Source organism: Poecilia reticulata, chromosome 17 (genome assembly GCF_904066995.2).
Source record: "Poecilia reticulata chromosome 17, P_reticulata-male-v2, whole genome shotgun sequence".
Taxonomy (NCBI): Eukaryota; Metazoa; Chordata; class Actinopteri; order Cyprinodontiformes; family Poeciliidae; genus Poecilia; species Poecilia reticulata.
Window position 1 is genome coordinate 12,553,487 of NC_088846.1, and position 17,665 is coordinate 12,571,151.

Below are 17,665 nucleotides of genomic sequence, written 5' to 3' on the forward strand. Positions count from 1 at the left end.
CGATCTTTGTATTACACAACAACGTCAAGGATAAACGTTGGCTTAAAATTAACAGTTTGAACACAATAGTTATTTTTTCAACAAGGAATTATGAAGTGAGACTGAACTTCTGCCATAACTCTGAAAGTGAAATGTTTCTGTTCCTTATTTTAAAAGGAAACATGACAAAAACGCCTTTTAGAACAGTGAAGCTCTTACCGGACAGAGATGCCACCACGTGATGCTTTATGAAATCTGTTCAGGAGTAATTTAACCTTTAAATAAGGACTGCTTAAGGAGTGCTTATGTGTGATGGCGCACGGTTCAAAGGAGATATTCAATAACATTATCTGATTATTTGCAATGCCCCTCAGAGACCGCCGTAGGTCTATATTTTTCCGTACTCCTGCAAATGATTAAATTAGCTACTATCCATTAGCAACCTTAGTCCTTACACAAATAGACTGAACCCTTGCATTTAGTCCTTTGGCTGCATTGTCTGTAACGCTGCTCGTAGATGAGCTGCGCCCTCTAGCGTCTGATAGTAGTGACCGTCAGCAATGAGGACTTGATTGGACCAGAGGTCAGAGCCTTCAGTCGCCGCCTCAACAGCGGTGTGTGAACGCAGAGGCAGCAACAATAAAGCGAGAGGAGGACAAACCAACTGTTCGTATGGTGTGTGTTTTTTTCTTTTAGCTCTGGAAGTGGGTACAGAGAGATTCTTCCGCTCACCTGAGTTCTCCTCCCGTGTGTGTTCATAAAGACCCGCCTGAGACAGAAAGGACGGGTTGCGGAAGCGTCAGAGTAGAAGCGTTTTTTTTTTTTATCCAGAGGGAAGGGAAAACCGCTCAGTGGACTCACACGTCTTAAAAGGTATGTTTAAACGTAAGCTGCGGCTGTGTGCATTTTGTTTCACGATTTTTTCCCCCCCTGCAAAGCCGTCATTGTTGCAAAAGCAGGCATGTAAATGTGTCTGAACAGGTGCTGGTTAGTTTAAATTGTAGCTTCCGCAATCTTGGGTGTTTCAGTGCGCAGGTAAAAGACTCAGCGTCTGTTGACGGTAAGCTAAACTTTGAAGTTCCTGTGTTTAGTTAACAGCTTAACCAGCTTAAGGAACAATTGGTATTTTAAGATGAATGGTACTAAGGAGATCAGTTTCATGGAAATTACAAGATTGGTAAACTTTATTAGAGTTAGAACAAAAAAAAATCTTATTTTTAATGTATCCTGTTTGCATTTATAACTACTTCAGCAGTGGTGCAGCTAAAAGAGGGATCAGAGGGGACAATTACCATCTCTACAATTTTAATTTATTTTAAAAAGTCCGAAATCCCACGAGCTTCTGTAAATTGCAACATCTATTTATATACTTATTTATGTTTAATTATGCTCTATTTATTTTTTTTCCATTCTTGTACCATGGCACTAATAAACAAATTACTCCTATTACCTGCACTCCTATACATAACAACAAAAGGTTTCTTGCAAAGTCTCATAAAGTTTTACATCTAACAATGTTAGTTTGTGGCCTCAGAAAGTCCTACGTATGAATAGATTTTCCACTATTTGTATTACTGTCGTAAATATCCCAAATTTTGTGTTTCTTCTCTCATGGATCATTAACTATGTATTCTGTGCCAAATCTACAACTCTCATTATGCAGGGAAGCAAGCTTCTAAAGAATCCTGCCAATCAAGGTGGCTTACTGGCATGAATGTAATTTTAACCTTTTCTAAGCCAGTTTTAGATTAAAATTTAAAATCAAAATGCTGTTCAATATGTCAACATTAACATCCGCATTTGCCAACGTTAGTTAATTTTTAACATCTTTATTGCTCCAATAAGTGAAACTGAGCCAATATTAATAATAAGTGATATTTATGTACAGTTTGTTGCTGCATGCGTTTTGGGGGAGGATTGGCCATGTGGCGTTTGTTTAGACGTATGACAGTAATAGTGATGCACCACAGAATTGTGGTCAGCGGTGTAGTCGGTGTTGTCAAATGTGTTGGGAAAATATACAGTATGTTATATTGGTTATTAGCCAAAGCCACAATATAAATTTTGGCTGAAAAACCGGAAAACATAATTGTACTAAAAAAAACATAAATAAAAAATGACCAAACCTGTAAAACGTCTCACTTAAATAAACATGTTAAGACTTGCTCTTTCCTGCATTGCACTCTTTTCCCCTTCGGTGACAATATATTCATGTGTGGGAAATCTTAAACTCCTGCTGCAGTTTCTGGGCCGTAACCTGCTCTTCCTGCCCCGAGACATTTTCCTGACGGCAATATTTTTGACCTGATTATTTTTATCTGTTGGCTAAACGTTGCTGTGAGTACCTGTCATAAAGCTTGCAGTTTACTGCTGTAAGATGCTGAAGTCAGGTAGCCGAGGTGTAAACGCACTGAAGTCACATGCGTGAGCTGGAAGACAAACAATTTAAAGCAAGTAAAATTGTAGCTAATTTGACTAAACTCTTAAACTGGATTTGAATGAGTCAAATATTAAGTTGCAATCTTTCAAAATTGCAACTATAATTCAGGTCTTCAACGTGAATTATAAAAGTCCTACAAATAACTTCCTGAAATATGCAAAACTCCGAAATTAGCAGGGTGATGTTTACGCCCACCCATCACCATGCATCTCACTACTCTATCAAAAGCTTTTTAGAAATGCTCCTGCACTTACAGCAGGAGCGTAAAATCTCTACATTTCCATGTGTGTGTGTGTGTGTGTGTGTGTGTGTGTGTGTGTGTGTGTGTGTGTGTGTGTGTGTGTGTGTGTGTGTGTGTGTGTGTGTGTGTGTATAAGTGAAACTGGCTTTGGTCCAGAATATGTGAAAACATCTTCTCAGGTCTGCATTCTCTGACATGCTGAGGCTCATCGCGACAACACGTACGCCAACAAACCTCTGACACGCACTCCACACACACACGCACTTCTCCTCAGCTGGGGCCTAGTAGTACAACCTGACAGAACACTCCAGAATACGTACATTTGCTAAAGTTAGAGCAGTGTAATTAAAGGTAAATTAGTTCGGAAATGGGTCGTGTGTGTCTTTTGGGGGGGATTTTTTTTTCATTTTTATTTTTAACCATTTCATGAGACAGTTTGTGGTTATGGTGTTTCAGTGATGTAATATGTGTCATACTTCTTGTGTGAACAAGCAGGCATTTTGCAAAGTCTTTCTACTTGCAACATCTCTGAGCTGAAAATCTCAACTCTCACCCTCTGCGGTATAGAGGGTCTTCGGCGCTGCAGAAGAGCTGAGCCTGACATCCCAGCACCCTGCTGAAGGCTTTTCATGGCTCTGCATTAACATCACTATGGCATTGACAGAATTACTGCTGTGCTGACTTTAGCTCACTCTGCTTTGTTTTTTTGTTTTGTTTTTTAACATCCTGTGTTTGGTCTTTTGCGTGACACTTTTTAGACCTCTTCTGCCTCAGGTCTGAAACACTCATAGTGATATTCATACGACTTTCTCTCTTTCAGCCTTAGTTGGCATTGTGTCTTCAGTCTGTCTCATCCGTCTCACCATGGACGGCCCGCTGAGCGGGGCCAGTGAAGGGGCCGGTGCCCTGCAGACTTCATCACGTCACAGATGCCCCTTGCTGTCTTCATCCCTGTATGAATGACTGTTTTGGAAAACAATAAAGCCCCCGAAATTCCTCTTTGATTGAACAAAAGAAGCCATGCATCCGCTGCTGTCCCTCAGTGTATTCGGACTGCTGCTGCCCGTGGCCTTGATGCGTGCGGAGGACTCGCCCTTAGACTGTATCCCACGCAGATCTGTGCCCAGTAACGGTGAGTGCTGCTCTTTCTTCTTGCGTAACCTTGGTTTTTGAGTGTGCGTCGTTAGCTCGTGTTGGGCTCACAATCCCGTGTGTTTGGACCGACTCGCTGGTTTAAATGCCGAGTTAAGGACTCTTCTGTCTCCAGGCAACAACGCCCTTCTGTTTCGGGAGGAGGGCGTGTTCAACTACTCCATCATGCTGCTTAGAGAAGACCTGGACCTGTTGGTGGTGGGTGCCAGAGAGGCCGTGTTCGCTCTTGATCTCAGAAACATCTCCAAGAAAATTACTTCAGTAAGCGCAAACCCAAAACTGATTCTCTTAACCAACAGCTCTGAGTCAGGTTGTTTCATGCTTTCACAAATGTTGTCACTTGCCCCAGGAGTTCTTTTTTTTTTATTGTCTGTAACAGATCAGCACAGAGGAGCACCAGATTGTAACGTGAAAGAAAATAGTACATGGTTTTCCAAAGCATTTTACTGGTGTAAAGTGTGCTATGCATTTCTATTAGCTGACTTGATAAATGTATAGTAGTAGTATTGTACTACTATGCACATCTAGAGACTAAGATTTTTATCCATTCTTCAACGGAAAATGGTTCATGCTCAGTCAACTTTCAGGTCTGCTGTGTTTAGATCTGGCCTCCAACTAGGCCGTTCAAACACAAAAGTGTGTTTTGCTTTCAAGCTGTGGCAGACCAACAGTTTATCATTGCATTTTATAGCTTGTCAGGCTAATATTTAAAATTAAATCCCTTAAACCTTTTGGCAAAAATGAGACCAAAGTATGTAAAAAGATAATAAAATTATACAAAATAAATATCTTATTTTTCTGTGTGTGTCTTTTACTAAAATGATATTTTAAAAAATATTTTTACCCTTCTGCATAGTCAGTGGAATTTTCTTTTTGGTATTAAAACAACCAAACCCTTCTTATAATTGTTGACAAATTTTCTGCATGTTTCTACTGGTATTATGATAATGAGCTCCAAGTCTCCTTCCACAGATTCTGTATATCAGATTCAAGTTGGGATTCTGGCTGACCAATCCAAAATTAATAACTATATTACTTCTAGTAAAAAAAAAAAAAACATGGTGATTAATTAATTTACATAAACAACCCTTAATGGATCCTGTATTAAGGGTCCTGTGTGAAGAATGACCAATTAAGGCAGATATCTTTATCTGGTCTCTTCTAGAGTTCAACATATTTACAGTTCCAGGCAACTCCATACAACCAGGAGCAACCAAAAAAAAAAACTTGTCTCTGTGATGTAGCTAAGACTTTTTTTTACCATTGGGGGAAAAAAAATTATTAAAAGGAAAAAATAAAACAATGTGTGGTTTTGCCCCTTTAGGTTGAATGGAAAGTTTCTCCGCAGAAAGCGGGGGCGTGTATAAGAAAAGGAAAGGATGCAGAGGTTGGTCGCTTTACTGGCATATTGCAACATTTATAACTTCTTGGATTTAAAAAAAATCTATTTAAATTGACATTTTCAGACAGAGTGCAAGAACTATATCAGAATCCTCCATACGATGATGGATGGGAAGATGTATGTGTGTGGAACCAATGCTTTCGATCCAGCATGTAAGAAGATGGTAAGAAATTCAAAGCTGCTGTAATATTGTTGTTGTTGTTTTTTTCCCATCTTGATCATTTTGGGGTCTTGCGAAATAAAGTCATGGTTCAGCACTGTCCGTTTCTTGTTGCAGTCTTACATAGATGGAAACTTGACATTAATGGAACCCGAAGACGACGGCAAAGGAAAGTGTCCATTTGATCCGTCCCAAAGACATGCCTCCATTATGATAAGTGAGAAGAAATTCCGACTTGCAAAAGGTTTGGGGAAAACTCGAAAATGCCACTGGTGTTTTTATTCGAATCTCATTTCCTGGCAGAGAATGATCTCTACTCAGCCACTTCCATGAACTTCCTTGGCTCTGAGCCGGTCCTGATGCTCAGCCCATACGTCAACCCCCACTCCGGGCCCATACGCACGGAGACAAAAAACTCCTGGCTTTACGGTAATATGGAACTTAAGTGTCGAGGAGCATTATTGATTGTTTTGGTGCAAAGGCACAAGAAACTGTCCAGGCAGCGTATGTTTGGTTGCCTTTTAACGTGGGAGTTCATTCAAAAAATGTCTTGTGCCCTTTAAAATTTAATGAAGTAAATATGAGAGCAATTGCCAAGTTGGTAACTTTTCTTAATTTTCAATAGTAGGAAAAGTTACTGGTACAAGCACCCCTTCGTCCCTACAGCTGTTTCCCTTTTTAATGCAGGACAAAGATGAGCGTCTGATTGGTTGGTTGATTGGCTGATTTCTATTTATATTTTTTTAGAACTATTTTATTGTTTGTCTTAGTTTTTACTCATTATTTGTCCTTTATGACGGATAAACCTGAACCAGAATCTTAACACTGCTCTTTTGATCAATACTGATACTCTGTACATACATGACAATGTCATGAGAACTACCACTCCGCTAAGAGACTTTAACCAGTAAAACTGTCATTTAAGGAGTTAAATATTTGTTCTGTGTGTTGAGGGTTGAAGTTAATGGTACTATGTAATATGTTGATACATGTCTGTATTTTTTGTGTCTAAGGGATCCGAGGAGTTTAAAGGAACCTTTCCGTCTTGATCATGTGCAGCAAATACATTTTAGTTTTCTGCTATTCCAGATCCCAACTTTGTTTCTATGGCATCGATGCCAGACAGCGAGACGGACGACGACGATGACAAGGTCTACGTCTTCTTCAGCGAGACGGCTGTAGAGTTCGACTGCTACAGCAAACTGGGAGTGTCCCGCGTGTCCCGTGTGTGCAAGGTAATGTGAACGGCAAAAACGCGAACAGCGCTTCCTCAGCCGCGCCGGTTCTGCCCTTTTTGCCGCTTGATAAAGAATTCTCTCTTCCCGGGTTTCCGTTTGGCCTCGTTTTTGTGACAGGACTGCTTTTGTGCCCGTAGGGAGATCAAGGAGGCCTGAGGACGTTGCAGAAGAAATGGACGTCCTTCCTTAAAGCCAGGTTGGAGTGTCCAGTCCCAGGCTCCCAGTTGCCTTACATTATCCAGGACTCGTACCGCTGGTGCGATCCCTCTCTCCACTGGAAGGAGTGCATTTTTTACGCCACCTTCACCCCGCAGTCGTACGTTTTCACCAACACACAAAAGGGTTCTTCATGGACAGGGGTTTAGCGCTCAATGACCTTTGGATTTCTCATCATGTGTTCCAGACGCACGTCCGAAATATCTGCAGTGTGTGCGTACCGCATGTCTGACATCAGTAAACAGTTTTCAGAGGGCAAGTACAAGACCCCGGCCTCTGTAGAAACCTCTTACATAAAGTGGGTGACGTTCAGCGGAGAGGTCCCCAAGCCTCGGCCAGGAGCTGTGAGTCTTACCTTTAATTCAGAACGTGTGTTTGTTGAAGTGTTTGGAGCAAAAGCAGAATCTTAATGGGTCGCTCTGTTTCTTTTTTACGAGTCGACTCAGCAGGAAACCAGTTCCTCCTGAACCCTTGATTGTGTTGTGCTCCTTTTCTCTCTCTCTCTCCCTCCTCGCCTTCTCCTCCTTCGCCAGTGCATAAACAAAGAGGCTACTAACTCGGAAATAAAAACGACCCTGGACCTCCCGGACAAGACCCTTCAGTTCATCCAAGACAAGCCGCTCATGGACCAGGCTATTGAGCCGATAGGGGGCATACCACTGCTGATGCATAAGGGAGCTGCATTCACACAGATCATAGTGAAGCAAGTGCAAGCTTTGGATCGTGAAAAGTACAACGTCATGTTTATAGGCACAGGTGTGTGTGATCGCGTCCAGCTCTGGTATTTGTTTCCGTTTTCCTATTAGTCCCCAAGTGCATGTTGTTTACTTTTAGGATTATATTCATTATTTCTTGTCATTTATTTTTGATTTAAGATCAAGGCAAGCTGCTGAAGGCTTTGCACAACAAAGAGATGTTCATCATAGAAGAAGTCCAACTTTTCACCCCTCCTCAGAAAATCAAGATTCTCAAGTTTTCCAATAAAACGGTAATGTAAAGACACAGTAGTTTAATTATAAAGTCACTGTTCAGGTCTGCAATACAACCACAACTTTGCTTGCTTTGTGTTTGTTTTTGCACAGGGTCAGATTTATGTCGGCTCAGACATCAGCGTAGCTCAGATATCGCCAGCTAACTGTGAGAGGTCCTCCACCTGTTTCGACTGTGTTTTATCCAGAGATCCGTACTGTGGATGGGACAAGAACGAGGGGAAATGTGTTTCTGTTTCCAGTTCACAGAGGTAAGCAGCGCTCAGTTTACACATCCATTGAAAAAGTATTCATACCCCTTGAGCTTAACACGTTTTGTCATCTGACAATCACAGGCTTCAGTGTATTTTAGTAGGATTGTAAAGTGGAAGGAAACGGATATAGATAATGCAAAACATTAATTTGAAAACCTCACCCGGTTCCATACTGTAAGCACATTTCGTTGTAGTTGCTTCTGAGTGTCTCAACCGGGTGTGAACATCTGAAATGTCTCAACTTCTACCTGATCACCTCTGTGTAACATCTCAGGCTCAGTCTCTCACAGAATGTCTTCCAGACTTAGCTTTATTCTGACCAGATTCCCTGTCCCAGCTAAAGAAAAGCATCCCCACTGCATGACGCTGCCACTTCCATGTTTCACCGTAGGGATCGTGTGTTCAGGGTCCTGTAAAATTCAAATAAAAAACGTTAAGGTTTAAAGTTTTAATGACAAGGAAGGGAAACGTACTCCACTACACATGCACATAAATAGTAGCAAACCTCTTCAAGTTTGCAGAACTGACAGATGATAAGTTCTTGGCCGCCCCACTCCTTTCTAATTCCGCCCTGGGCATCCGCCCCCATCGCTCATATTAAAAACCACCACTGGGAGTATGAATAATTTAAAAGGCACTGTTTATTTTAAACTAAACTAGTATTTTAACTTTTTTTTTTTAGTGTGCTAATCCAAGATATGAAAGGAAATGCTAGTCTCTGCCCCGATGCTGGTGAGTTACTGCTCTTCTGCAGCATTATCACTGCGTACTGATTCACTTTAAAAGGAACTGAGGGTTTGTGGGTTGTTAAACTAATCTTATGGGATCTTGTTTTGATTTCAGGGCCTGTTGTTGAGACTTTGTCTCTTAACATCAGGCCTGGAGCAACACTTAAGCTCAGGTGTCCTTCAACTTCCAACCTGGCAAAACTCATCTGGAAGCGGAATGGCACACCTCTCCCACATTCGCCTGAGGATGGACTGCTCGTTCTGGACGACTCGGATGATGATAATAATAATAATAATAATAACTCCGGTAATTACAGCTGCTTGTCTGTGGAGAAATCCACAGCTGGCGAGTACGAGACCGTTGTAGTCAATTACGAGGTCAGCAGAAGCCTCGAAAACACTGATGGGGGCGTCACTCAGGCTCACAGCGGCAGTCAGTCTCGCTCTGGACTGATAGTTGCAGTCGTCCTCCTTGTTGTTTGCCTCGTTCTCTTATTGACCTGGAAAGTTGTCAAGCGCTACATTAACCTGCCTTGTGATCGCACTAAAAAGAAAGAAGAACTGCAGCAGACACGTGACGTGGAGGCCAGGGATGCCAGTGTGCCTTTGGCAGCTGAAACGCCGAACAATCACACCAATGCGCCATGTCAGTCAGATGGGACAAACCCACCAGGAGTACACTTTTTATCTATGCACCTTCCTGTTGACGAGTCAACTATTTGAAAATGGCTGTTTTACTACAAAAAAAAAACTAAGAAAATGTAGTTTATATATATATATTTTTTTTTTAATTGTCACCTTGAATAACTGAGTGTTAAAGGACTAATTTTTTTTCTTTTTTATTATGATGAGGTCAAAGATGGCACGTTTCTTCAAGCTTTTCTTTTTTATTAGCTTCACTGTTTAAATAAAGGTGGAAAAGAGCCAGAAGTATCCACACCTAGTGTAACATACAATTCCATTTTCTAAACTCTTTTTTTTTTTCATTTAAAAAATAGCGTTTATCTTTTTTTTTTCTTCTTCTTTTTGTTGGGCAAACATCTTTGCCGGTGAAGGTCCGTGGAGCCAAACATTCAGGTTTTACTTCCTGATGCTGCCCATTTTAGGTTTTTTGGTGGCTTCCTGTCTTTTTTTTTTATTGTTTATTTTAGGTTGTTAGTATAGAATAGGTTTTAGTCTATCAGTCTTACTGACTAAAACCAGTTACCCTGCTGAAGTTTTCTTTTTATACTTTGAAAACAATACACAAGTACATGAATCTTGCTATAAAAGTTGATAAAAGCGTTTCTGCTCCCGCTCCGGGCCTTGTAAAATCTGCAAATAATTCATAGCACAACTATTTGTACCAGAGGGCAAATAGCTGCTACATGCTACTGTGTAATCAATCTTACTGTGAGCACCGGTTTGGATTGATGGATGGATGTGGGCATCCCACAACTTTAGTTGTTGTTGTTCATGTGTTTGTAAGCAGTAGCACTAAAAAAATATATATATATACTTGTTCAGCTGACAGTAGATCTAAATTCAGGAGGCTTTTACAATAAGTTCAAACCCTTTTTGAAACCCTTTCAGTTGTTCAAACTAATTTTAACGCTTTTGGCACAAGTTTGATGCTTTGTGGTAATTTTTTGTATTTTAAAATGTTCTTATTTCTCAATTATCCTGAATTTTTTTTCAGGGTTTTCTACTGTAAATGGAATTGAGCCACTTTTGTTCTCCGGTTGCCAGCTTGAAAAGAGTTTATTTTGAAATAAAGTTTTTTATTTTTAAACTTAAAAAAAAAAAAACTTATCTTGACCCTTTTTTCTGAATCTGAACAAGTTTTATTTCTTGATGTTGGCAAGACTGGCTTTGTGAAGAATGTGAAGAGCAGATGGAGTCAGCTGATGTTGTAAATCAGTTTTCTGTTCATGACGGCTCAAGTCTTGACAATGAAGAACGCCACTTCTTTCGCCGACTCAGTTGCGTAATTATAGCACATAAATAAGTGTCGAACAAATGTCAACATTTTTCCTAGTAAATATATTTCTACAGGCCTTAACAATGCAAGTGATCCCCACAAACTGAGAAATCAAGAGAAATATGTAAAAAAAAAAAAAAAAAGTTGTGTAATAAAGAGGAATAATTTAAATATTGAAGAAAAGTAGCTGGAGAGAGTCGACCGGAATCTGTTGGTATTTAGAAAGCAATTCTGCCCCGTCTGCAAATAAATGAATAGCTGCTTTGGTCCTGTTTGATCAAATGTGTCTCATAACTTAGATATCACATAACCCATCTCATGATGGGTGGAAGCTAAGAGTTCTCGCAAGGTCTTTGCAACCCTATTTTTGCTAAATGTCCTGATGGCGTTGATAACCGATGCATTTGCAAGCTTCTGAATGTCAGCACTGTTGACGTCTCAATCTGGAAGGGGAAAAAGAACACAATGTAATAATCATAAACCAACTATAACTAAATGCTTGGTCAGGATTTCTGGAAGTGGAGAAAAAAAAAAAAGTCAGCTGAGTTGTCCAAAACTCAAGTCTTGCAATAATATTTCACAAAAGGATATTGCATGCAATGTTTTTGCAATACATTATGCAGCCCAGTTCTATATAACCTAATTTGTGGACTTTTGTTTTTCTATAAGCATACTTATGTTGGGAATTTCAAGTAAACGGCTGTGTTAAATATAAATAGTATTAACATTTTGAGTGATTTTCTCCACTTAATGAGATTCAACCCCAAGCAGAAAATCATCAATAAATGGCAGCAAGCAAACGGCAGAAAGTGAAAAAACAAATCTTTAATACGTATTTAGCAGACTACATTTACAGTTTCCTTTTCAGACAACATGACAAGAGTTTGTAGCTGAAGCTCTAGTTTTATGAGAGCATCTAAAACGAACCAAATAATCAGGTTTCCACGAGCGAAATCAGCTCCCTGAGGTTTTGGTCCGTGCTGGTGACTCGTTCATCTCCTGTAGCGATATCTCTTGAAGTGGAACCACAGCTGGAAGATCCCGTTGGCGAACTGACAGCGGAACCCGTGTCGGTGCGAGTACTCCCACTCCCTGTTGACAATCTTAAAAGCGATGTCCTCGTACGGCGGCCCGGCGTGGAACCTCAAAATCCCAAAGTCCTTGTTGTCCGGACACGGCTCCAGGAAGTACTGAGGCGTGGAGCGCTTGTCGATCAGGTCGGGGTAGAAGATGTTGAACTTGTACCCCTGGACGATCTTGGGCGGCGGGTTGTCGAAGTCGTAGTGCGTCTGGTTGTACTTGTTCCACTCGAAGCCCGTGTGGACCCGGTTGAAGAAGCGCGGTTTGCGCGGACGGTACTTGTCCGCCCACAGGTACATCTTCCCGGAGACGGGGATCTCCACGCTGAACTGGGCCTCGTCGTTGCCCATGCCTTCTTTGGCCCGCCGCACGAAGGCGTCCTCCGCGCTTTCGCTGGCGTCGCCTGGAACGCCGGAGGAAGAAACTCTCGTTATTTTGGACACGTGACGTGTCTACTGTGTTTGTGTGTCGAGCGTAAAGGGCTTTTTACCTGTGACCTGAAGCTGTCTGCGGGCCAGCTGGAGCCGGTGCGCGTCTTCCTCTGGGGTGATGGTGTGAGTGTCCAGCGGCAGCTCAGATAGAGTGAGCAGAGTGGGACTGTAGCGACCAGAGTCGTACTCCGCCTGGCTCTGCTGGATGAGGTCCTCCTCCGTCAACACGGCCTCCGCCGCCTCTCCCTTCCCCTCCTCGTCCTTCCCTTCGTCCTTCTCTCCTCCCTCCTCGTCTTGGCCGCCAGCCGTAGAGGTGGACGGGCCTGGCCCCTCTTCATCCTCCTCCGTTTCTCTGTTCATGTTTCTCCGGGATGAAGACGCCGTCAGACCGCTCTCCTCCGCTGTCCTCTCTCTCGTTCTTTCCTCATCCCTAAAGAAGAAGAGACTTTGTGTCAAACTTTTTTTATTTTTAATCTAGTTACTTTACCTACTGTCCATTCCAAAACATTTTATTTTCTTGTTTTGTTACATTACCTTTGACTTCAAATAATTCTATTGGGATTTCATGATATTCCCACACAAAGCAGTGCATGATTGTGACGTCAAATGAAAAAGATCCGTGATTTTCTTGTGTTTAATAAATAAAAACCTGTAAGGTGTGATGTGAATTCATAGTTCACTTTCTTTAATTTGGTACATTTAAAAAAATCTAAACAGAAGTAATACTCCAAACTCTGAACACTTAATTAAGAATGATCAATATATTATCTGAACTGGAAAAAAGTATGTCGGATCAGCAAACCTACCAAGACACATGACCATCCACCTAAACCGGTTACAGGGAAATACTGGAGGAAAACCCGTTAGATGATGCAAAACATCCATGGCTGAGGAAGAGGCTCATCTTGCAGCAGGACAATGATGCAAAACGTACAGTCAGAGCTCCGTCGGAATGGTTTAGATCAAAGTTGTCAATTTGTCGTAAGGCTTAAATTGATGAGCTGGAGCCAAACTGCAAAAACGGAAGATTTGCAGAGATGGTAGACGGCTAAAAGAGACATTTAGATGGAAATGCAACAAGGAGGAAGGTCCACCAAGTACTGACTCAGAGCAGCCATGTTCCAAAATGCAGCACAATTTTTTTTCCCCCCTAATAAAATCCTAATAAAAATATTGTCACGGTCGCAACAAGATGAAATGTTTTGCAAGACGCTGTCTGCGGGATCATCTCAACTTACTCGTCACTCCTTGGTTCCTCTTTGATGATGGGGAACAGAGGTTCACTTTCCACTCCCTGCTCTTGTTTCAGCTTGAACAGCTTCTGACGCAGCACGTCCTGATGGCGCTCTCTCAACCTGGGTGTTAAAAAAAAAACACAATTTGCACTCCAGCCAAGCCGACGCGCTCCGCAGGCGGCCCCTCGGATTTACTCGGTTTTCGCCCATACAGTAATTCAGAAAACGCGGAGCACGGCTCCTTTCTCACCGCGCTCTGGCCATGTAGACCCGGACTTGCTGCAGCAGACTCTCCCAGTAGCCGATGTCGAGATTGGATCCCCCGGCCCGGATCTTTCCTTCGATGTTCAGGTGCAGCGCCTGCAGCTGGCTGTAGGTTTTCCCTTTGAACACGGATTGGACGTCGGTGCTGACCGCTGTGTTGATGCCCTCGCGTCGATCACCTGAAGGTTAAAGTAAAGCACGACATGTCAAAGGTCTGGCGTGTGTTTTTGCAGGGAGCGAACATAAGTAAGATAGCTAAATTCAAAAATGGATAAAAGTTTTTTAACGACTTCTTGAAGTTTTTAGTTAGAGTGGAAGTTGATGCGTTTAATGAAGTCTAGCTGTTCATTCTTAGGCTGCAAAAAATACCTTTGGAAGAGTGTAGAACTTCCACTCTGTAGGCAACAGATACAATAATCTAAGTCTGCCGTAGAAAAAGTAAAAGACTTGCAAGTCTTCGGGTCTTCTAGCATTATGCATTGACGTTCCCTCATAGCAGACTAAAATAGTTTAGTAATCATCTACAACAGATGTCACATCCATATATTTTTTTTCTTTTTTCAATTATGGACACTACAGCACTGAAACATCCATACCGGGTCCTTTCCCAGACGCTTCCAGTTTCCTCAGCTTGCTGATCTCGTCCTCGGTGATGGTCGTCATGTCTCTCCAGAAGTCCACGTTCTTGCCCTGCTCCAGCTCCATGTAGACCTTTCACATAGACACAGTTTACTGGAATAGTAAGGCTGAAGCTGAGCCATTATAAAACATCACTAGGCTTTGGTCTAAACCCGGGCTCTGCGACCTCTGTGATCTCAAAAAAATAAATAAATAAATAAAACACAATCGGGGGTCACGAAGGGGAAGAGATGTTGCGCTTCATGTGTTTTGTGGGTGTTTAACTGAAGCAGAGAAGTAGCGTTGTGGTCCTTTTTTCTCGTAAAGAAAATCCATTTAGAGCCATGGGATTTTTAAAGAATCGAAAAAATAACAACAGCTTAAAAGGCAACGTCTAGGTATTTTTTTCCCTCTTAGCAACCTGAAATAAATTATGTTTCATGACAATTGGTTTTTGGCAAGAGACAACATATCAGTTCACACACTGTAAAAAGGGAGATTAAAAGTGTTCTTCCACTTCACAAATGTTACACTAAGTGCTACTCTGTGTTGGTCTGACAAAATGAGGTCATGGCTCCATCTGCAAAGCACTGCAAAGACCAGTTAAGTACTAATCAGCCGCTGAACCTTTATGTCCTCCAGCAGGTCATCCATGTCGGTGACAGTCAGTCCGTTGAGGAACGTGTACGGTTCGTGCATCTCCACAGCCAGGTCGTCGTCCTCGGCACTGATGTACTTCGCCAGAAGGTCGATGGGTTTTGCACGGCCATCGCGGATTCTAATCTTGGACCTAAATCGACATTTTTAGACAACTAGATAAGTATGGTTCAGTGACCTTTTTCTTTTTGGCAATTACTTTGATTAAAAAAAATAAAACATTCTTGCACACTAGCCTTAGTTTGGCCTGCTGCAGGTGAAAGTTGTCCTCCTGTTCAGCCCAGGTTTTGAAATGCTCGGCCTCTTTCTCTCTCTGCAGCATCTCCAGCTCCGTCTCTCTCATGGCTTTCTCTCGCTCCCGCTCCAGCCGCAGCTGCTTCACCTGAACGAGCGCGCAGCCAGCGTGGTTACACACACGAGGCTGCCGGTGTGTTACGGTCTCGAGAGGAGCACCGTTCTCGTGTTCCTACCTTCTGCAGCTCTCTTCGGTTCTCCTCCTGGATGCATTTGTTTCTGTCCTTCAGCTCTTTTTCGCTGAAATGGCCGATGCCCTTCTTGTCCAGCGCCTGAAGCACAAAAACACAGTGACGGATGGGGAAACAACGTTTCGGTTTAGAAATAATGGGTCAAACGTCTCGGTGGGGAACTGACTTTCTGCCATTTGAATGTGCCCAGCAGGTTGTTGTCTCCAAACGGGTTGTCTGCGTTGGTGTATCCCATGTATTCTTCGCTCCAGCCCATCTTCTCCCTCCTTTTCTTCTCCTTCGCTTCCTTCTTCGCCAGCCGTCTGCCTCTCTTCTCCTCTGGCGTCTCCAGGGCTTTCATCAGCTCTTTCTGTTTCTTCCTCTCCTCTTTCTCTTTGACTTCAAGGTTCTCATTGTCTGAATCGGAGCTCTCCGAGGAGTCGGACGCACTGGACCCCCGCCTCCCTCTGCCCCTGTCATCTCTCTCATTGCTCTTCTTGCTCCTCCCTCGCTCCCTGTCCTCGCTCCTCGTCTTCCTCTCTCTGCTTCTGTCTCGTTTCCTTTCCCGGTCCCTCGTCTCTCTGCCTCTTGGTGGACTCCCTCGTTCAGGACTTTTTCTCAGTCTCCTCCTCTCTCTGTCGCTGCTTCCGCCGCTCGAGCCCGAGCCGGACTGGGACCTTCCCTTCCTTCTCTCTGTCTCCTTCCCCCTTCTTCTCATCTTGGAATTGTCTGATTCAGGACTGAGAAGAAAACAGATTATTTGTATGAACACTATAAATAATACAATCCTGTATTAATCCTGCCAGAAATGACAATGGAAATAAAACCAAAACACATTTTGGTAAAAGTGTGGAAATCCACTAATATTTCACAAAATGCCAATTTTATTAAAAACCTACTTATGAGAAAAGCGACTAGTAACGATTTAGAACAAAAATGTCATATCATTCTGGAGGTAATAAACTGTATCCTAGGTGAGTCTGACTGATTTTTACAAAAATAGTCTCGTAGAAGCTTTAAATCAGTGCAAAACTCCATATTGTTGGCATCTGTCATGTTTTACTTTTCCACTGTGTGCAGAAGACTGCCAAAGTAACGTTAAAAAAAACTGCGTAAGAGGATGTTGATTAAAGACTAACACCTACTATTTGGGACTAATTGTTGTGTCGGATGTTATCACAGAGGACATGCGTCAACTTCATTATTTGCATCCATAACAAACCCAGGTAGCTATTACCTTGACGATCGACCTTTTGACCTGCTGCTTCGCCGGTGCTCTCTTCGCCTCCTGTCAGCCTCCGAGCCGCTGCCGGACCCGGATCGGCCCCAGTGCTGAGGCCGACGGCGGACTGGAGATCCATGATTTGAGGCCGCGCTGCTGCTGCTGGATCTAGTTCGTCCGTGGGCGGCTCTTCTGGCGTCCGGAGACCTACTACGGCCTCTCCTCTCGTCTGGAGATTGCGATTTGCTTATTTTAGACTTATTTCGCCTATCTCTACTCCGACTTCTGGTTCTGGACCGGGTTCTGCGTCGCGACTTCGAACCCATCGCGAACTTAACTGCTGCACGGGGCCCGAGAGGAAGTCTGTCGCGTAAATAAGACGTAATAAAGAGCAACGCAAAGGCAAATCACTCATCCAATTTTAGAGTGCAAATAACTAACGCGGAATTAATATATGAACATATGTAAAAACATATATATATTGGTGTATTATTTTAAAATAAAAGCAATAAGGAAAAATAGCACAAATTTTACATTTTCAGATTTCCAAAGGGCATCGCTAAGGCCACCTATATAAGCCCTTGTAGAAACGTGCGCAAAATATATACGTCATAATAAACTACAAAACATAAATAAAAACAAATGCGCTGCACACTGTAATATTTGTACTAAGGCAGTGTTTTGTACCGTTTGTGATTCTGATATTTAATTAATAAACCAACTGTCCTCCATACCAGTAAGCACATTTTAGTGTCTGCAACAGTTGAGTGAATGAAATGGAAAATACAAAAATCTATATTTTGAAATATTAATTTAATTTGCTAGCTTGCCAAGATTCATGAATCTTTTCATTATAATTTTATGGAAAGGGACATATCCATTTCTAGTCAAACTTGAAACGGATATCTTAGACATGGTGTAAAGCACAGTTCATG

General features: G+C 42.3%; 2 protein-coding genes across 3 annotated transcripts; one reads left to right on the top strand and one right to left on the bottom strand.

Annotated features, from left to right (window-relative positions):
* The first annotated feature begins 553 nt into the window (after positions 1 to 553).
* LOC103479279 (semaphorin-4E-like) lies at positions 554 to 10,351 on the top strand. 2 transcript variants are annotated; one of them, XM_008433633.3, is made up of 16 exons: positions 554 to 654; positions 743 to 852; positions 3,481 to 3,792; positions 3,928 to 4,073; positions 5,137 to 5,199; positions 5,279 to 5,377; positions 5,492 to 5,591; positions 5,678 to 5,803; positions 6,464 to 6,609; positions 6,750 to 6,928; positions 7,016 to 7,172; positions 7,362 to 7,584; positions 7,704 to 7,816; positions 7,911 to 8,068; positions 8,754 to 8,803; positions 8,915 to 10,351. In XM_008433633.3, the coding sequence occupies exons 3-16, from the start codon at positions 3,681 to 3,683 to the stop codon at positions 9,520 to 9,522; spliced, it is 2,280 nt and encodes a 759-aa protein (XP_008431855.2). In that variant the 5' UTR covers positions 554 to 654; positions 743 to 852; positions 3,481 to 3,680; the 3' UTR covers positions 9,523 to 10,351. The 2 variants fall into 2 exon arrangements, with proteins under 2 accessions (XP_008431855.2, XP_008431856.2); XM_008433634.2 differs by lacking the exons at positions 554 to 654; positions 743 to 852 and adding an exon at positions 965 to 1,039.
* Positions 10,352 to 11,564: 1,213 nt separating this feature from the next.
* cactin lies at positions 11,565 to 17,101 on the bottom strand. The gene is made up of 10 exons (XM_008433879.2): positions 16,746 to 17,101; positions 15,696 to 16,248; positions 15,515 to 15,610; positions 15,281 to 15,426; positions 15,015 to 15,177; positions 14,366 to 14,480; positions 13,756 to 13,948; positions 13,509 to 13,625; positions 12,330 to 12,700; positions 11,565 to 12,242 (listed from the first exon to the last, which is right to left on the bottom strand). Exons 1-10 carry the CDS (start codon positions 17,054 to 17,056, stop codon positions 11,752 to 11,754), a joined length of 2,556 nt encoding a protein of 851 aa, XP_008432101.1. The 5' UTR covers positions 17,057 to 17,101; the 3' UTR covers positions 11,565 to 11,751.
* Positions 17,102 to 17,665: the final 564 nt, after the last annotated feature.

Coding starts and splice junctions, on each gene's coding strand:
- LOC103479279 (XM_008433633.3), top strand. CDS start 3,681: ATGCATCCGCTGCTGTCCCTCAGTGTATTCGGACTGCTGCTGCCCGTG. Junction 3,793..3,927: donor CAGATCTGTGCCCAGTAACG/GTGAGTGCTGCT, acceptor TTCTGTCTCCAG/GCAACAACGCCCTTCTGTTT. Junction 6,610..6,749: donor GCGTGTCCCGTGTGTGCAAG/GTAATGTGAACG, acceptor TTGTGCCCGTAG/GGAGATCAAGGAGGCCTGAG.
- cactin (XM_008433879.2), bottom strand. CDS start 17,056: ATGGGTTCGAAGTCGCGACGCAGAACCCGGTCCAGAACCAGAAGTCGG. Junction 15,611..15,695: donor GCACATTCAAATGGCAGAAA/GTCAGTTCCCCA, acceptor TTTGTGCTTCAG/GCGCTGGACAAGAAGGGCAT. Junction 13,626..13,755: donor GTCTACATGGCCAGAGCGCG/GTGAGAAAGGAG, acceptor TTTAACACCCAG/GTTGAGAGAGCGCCATCAGG.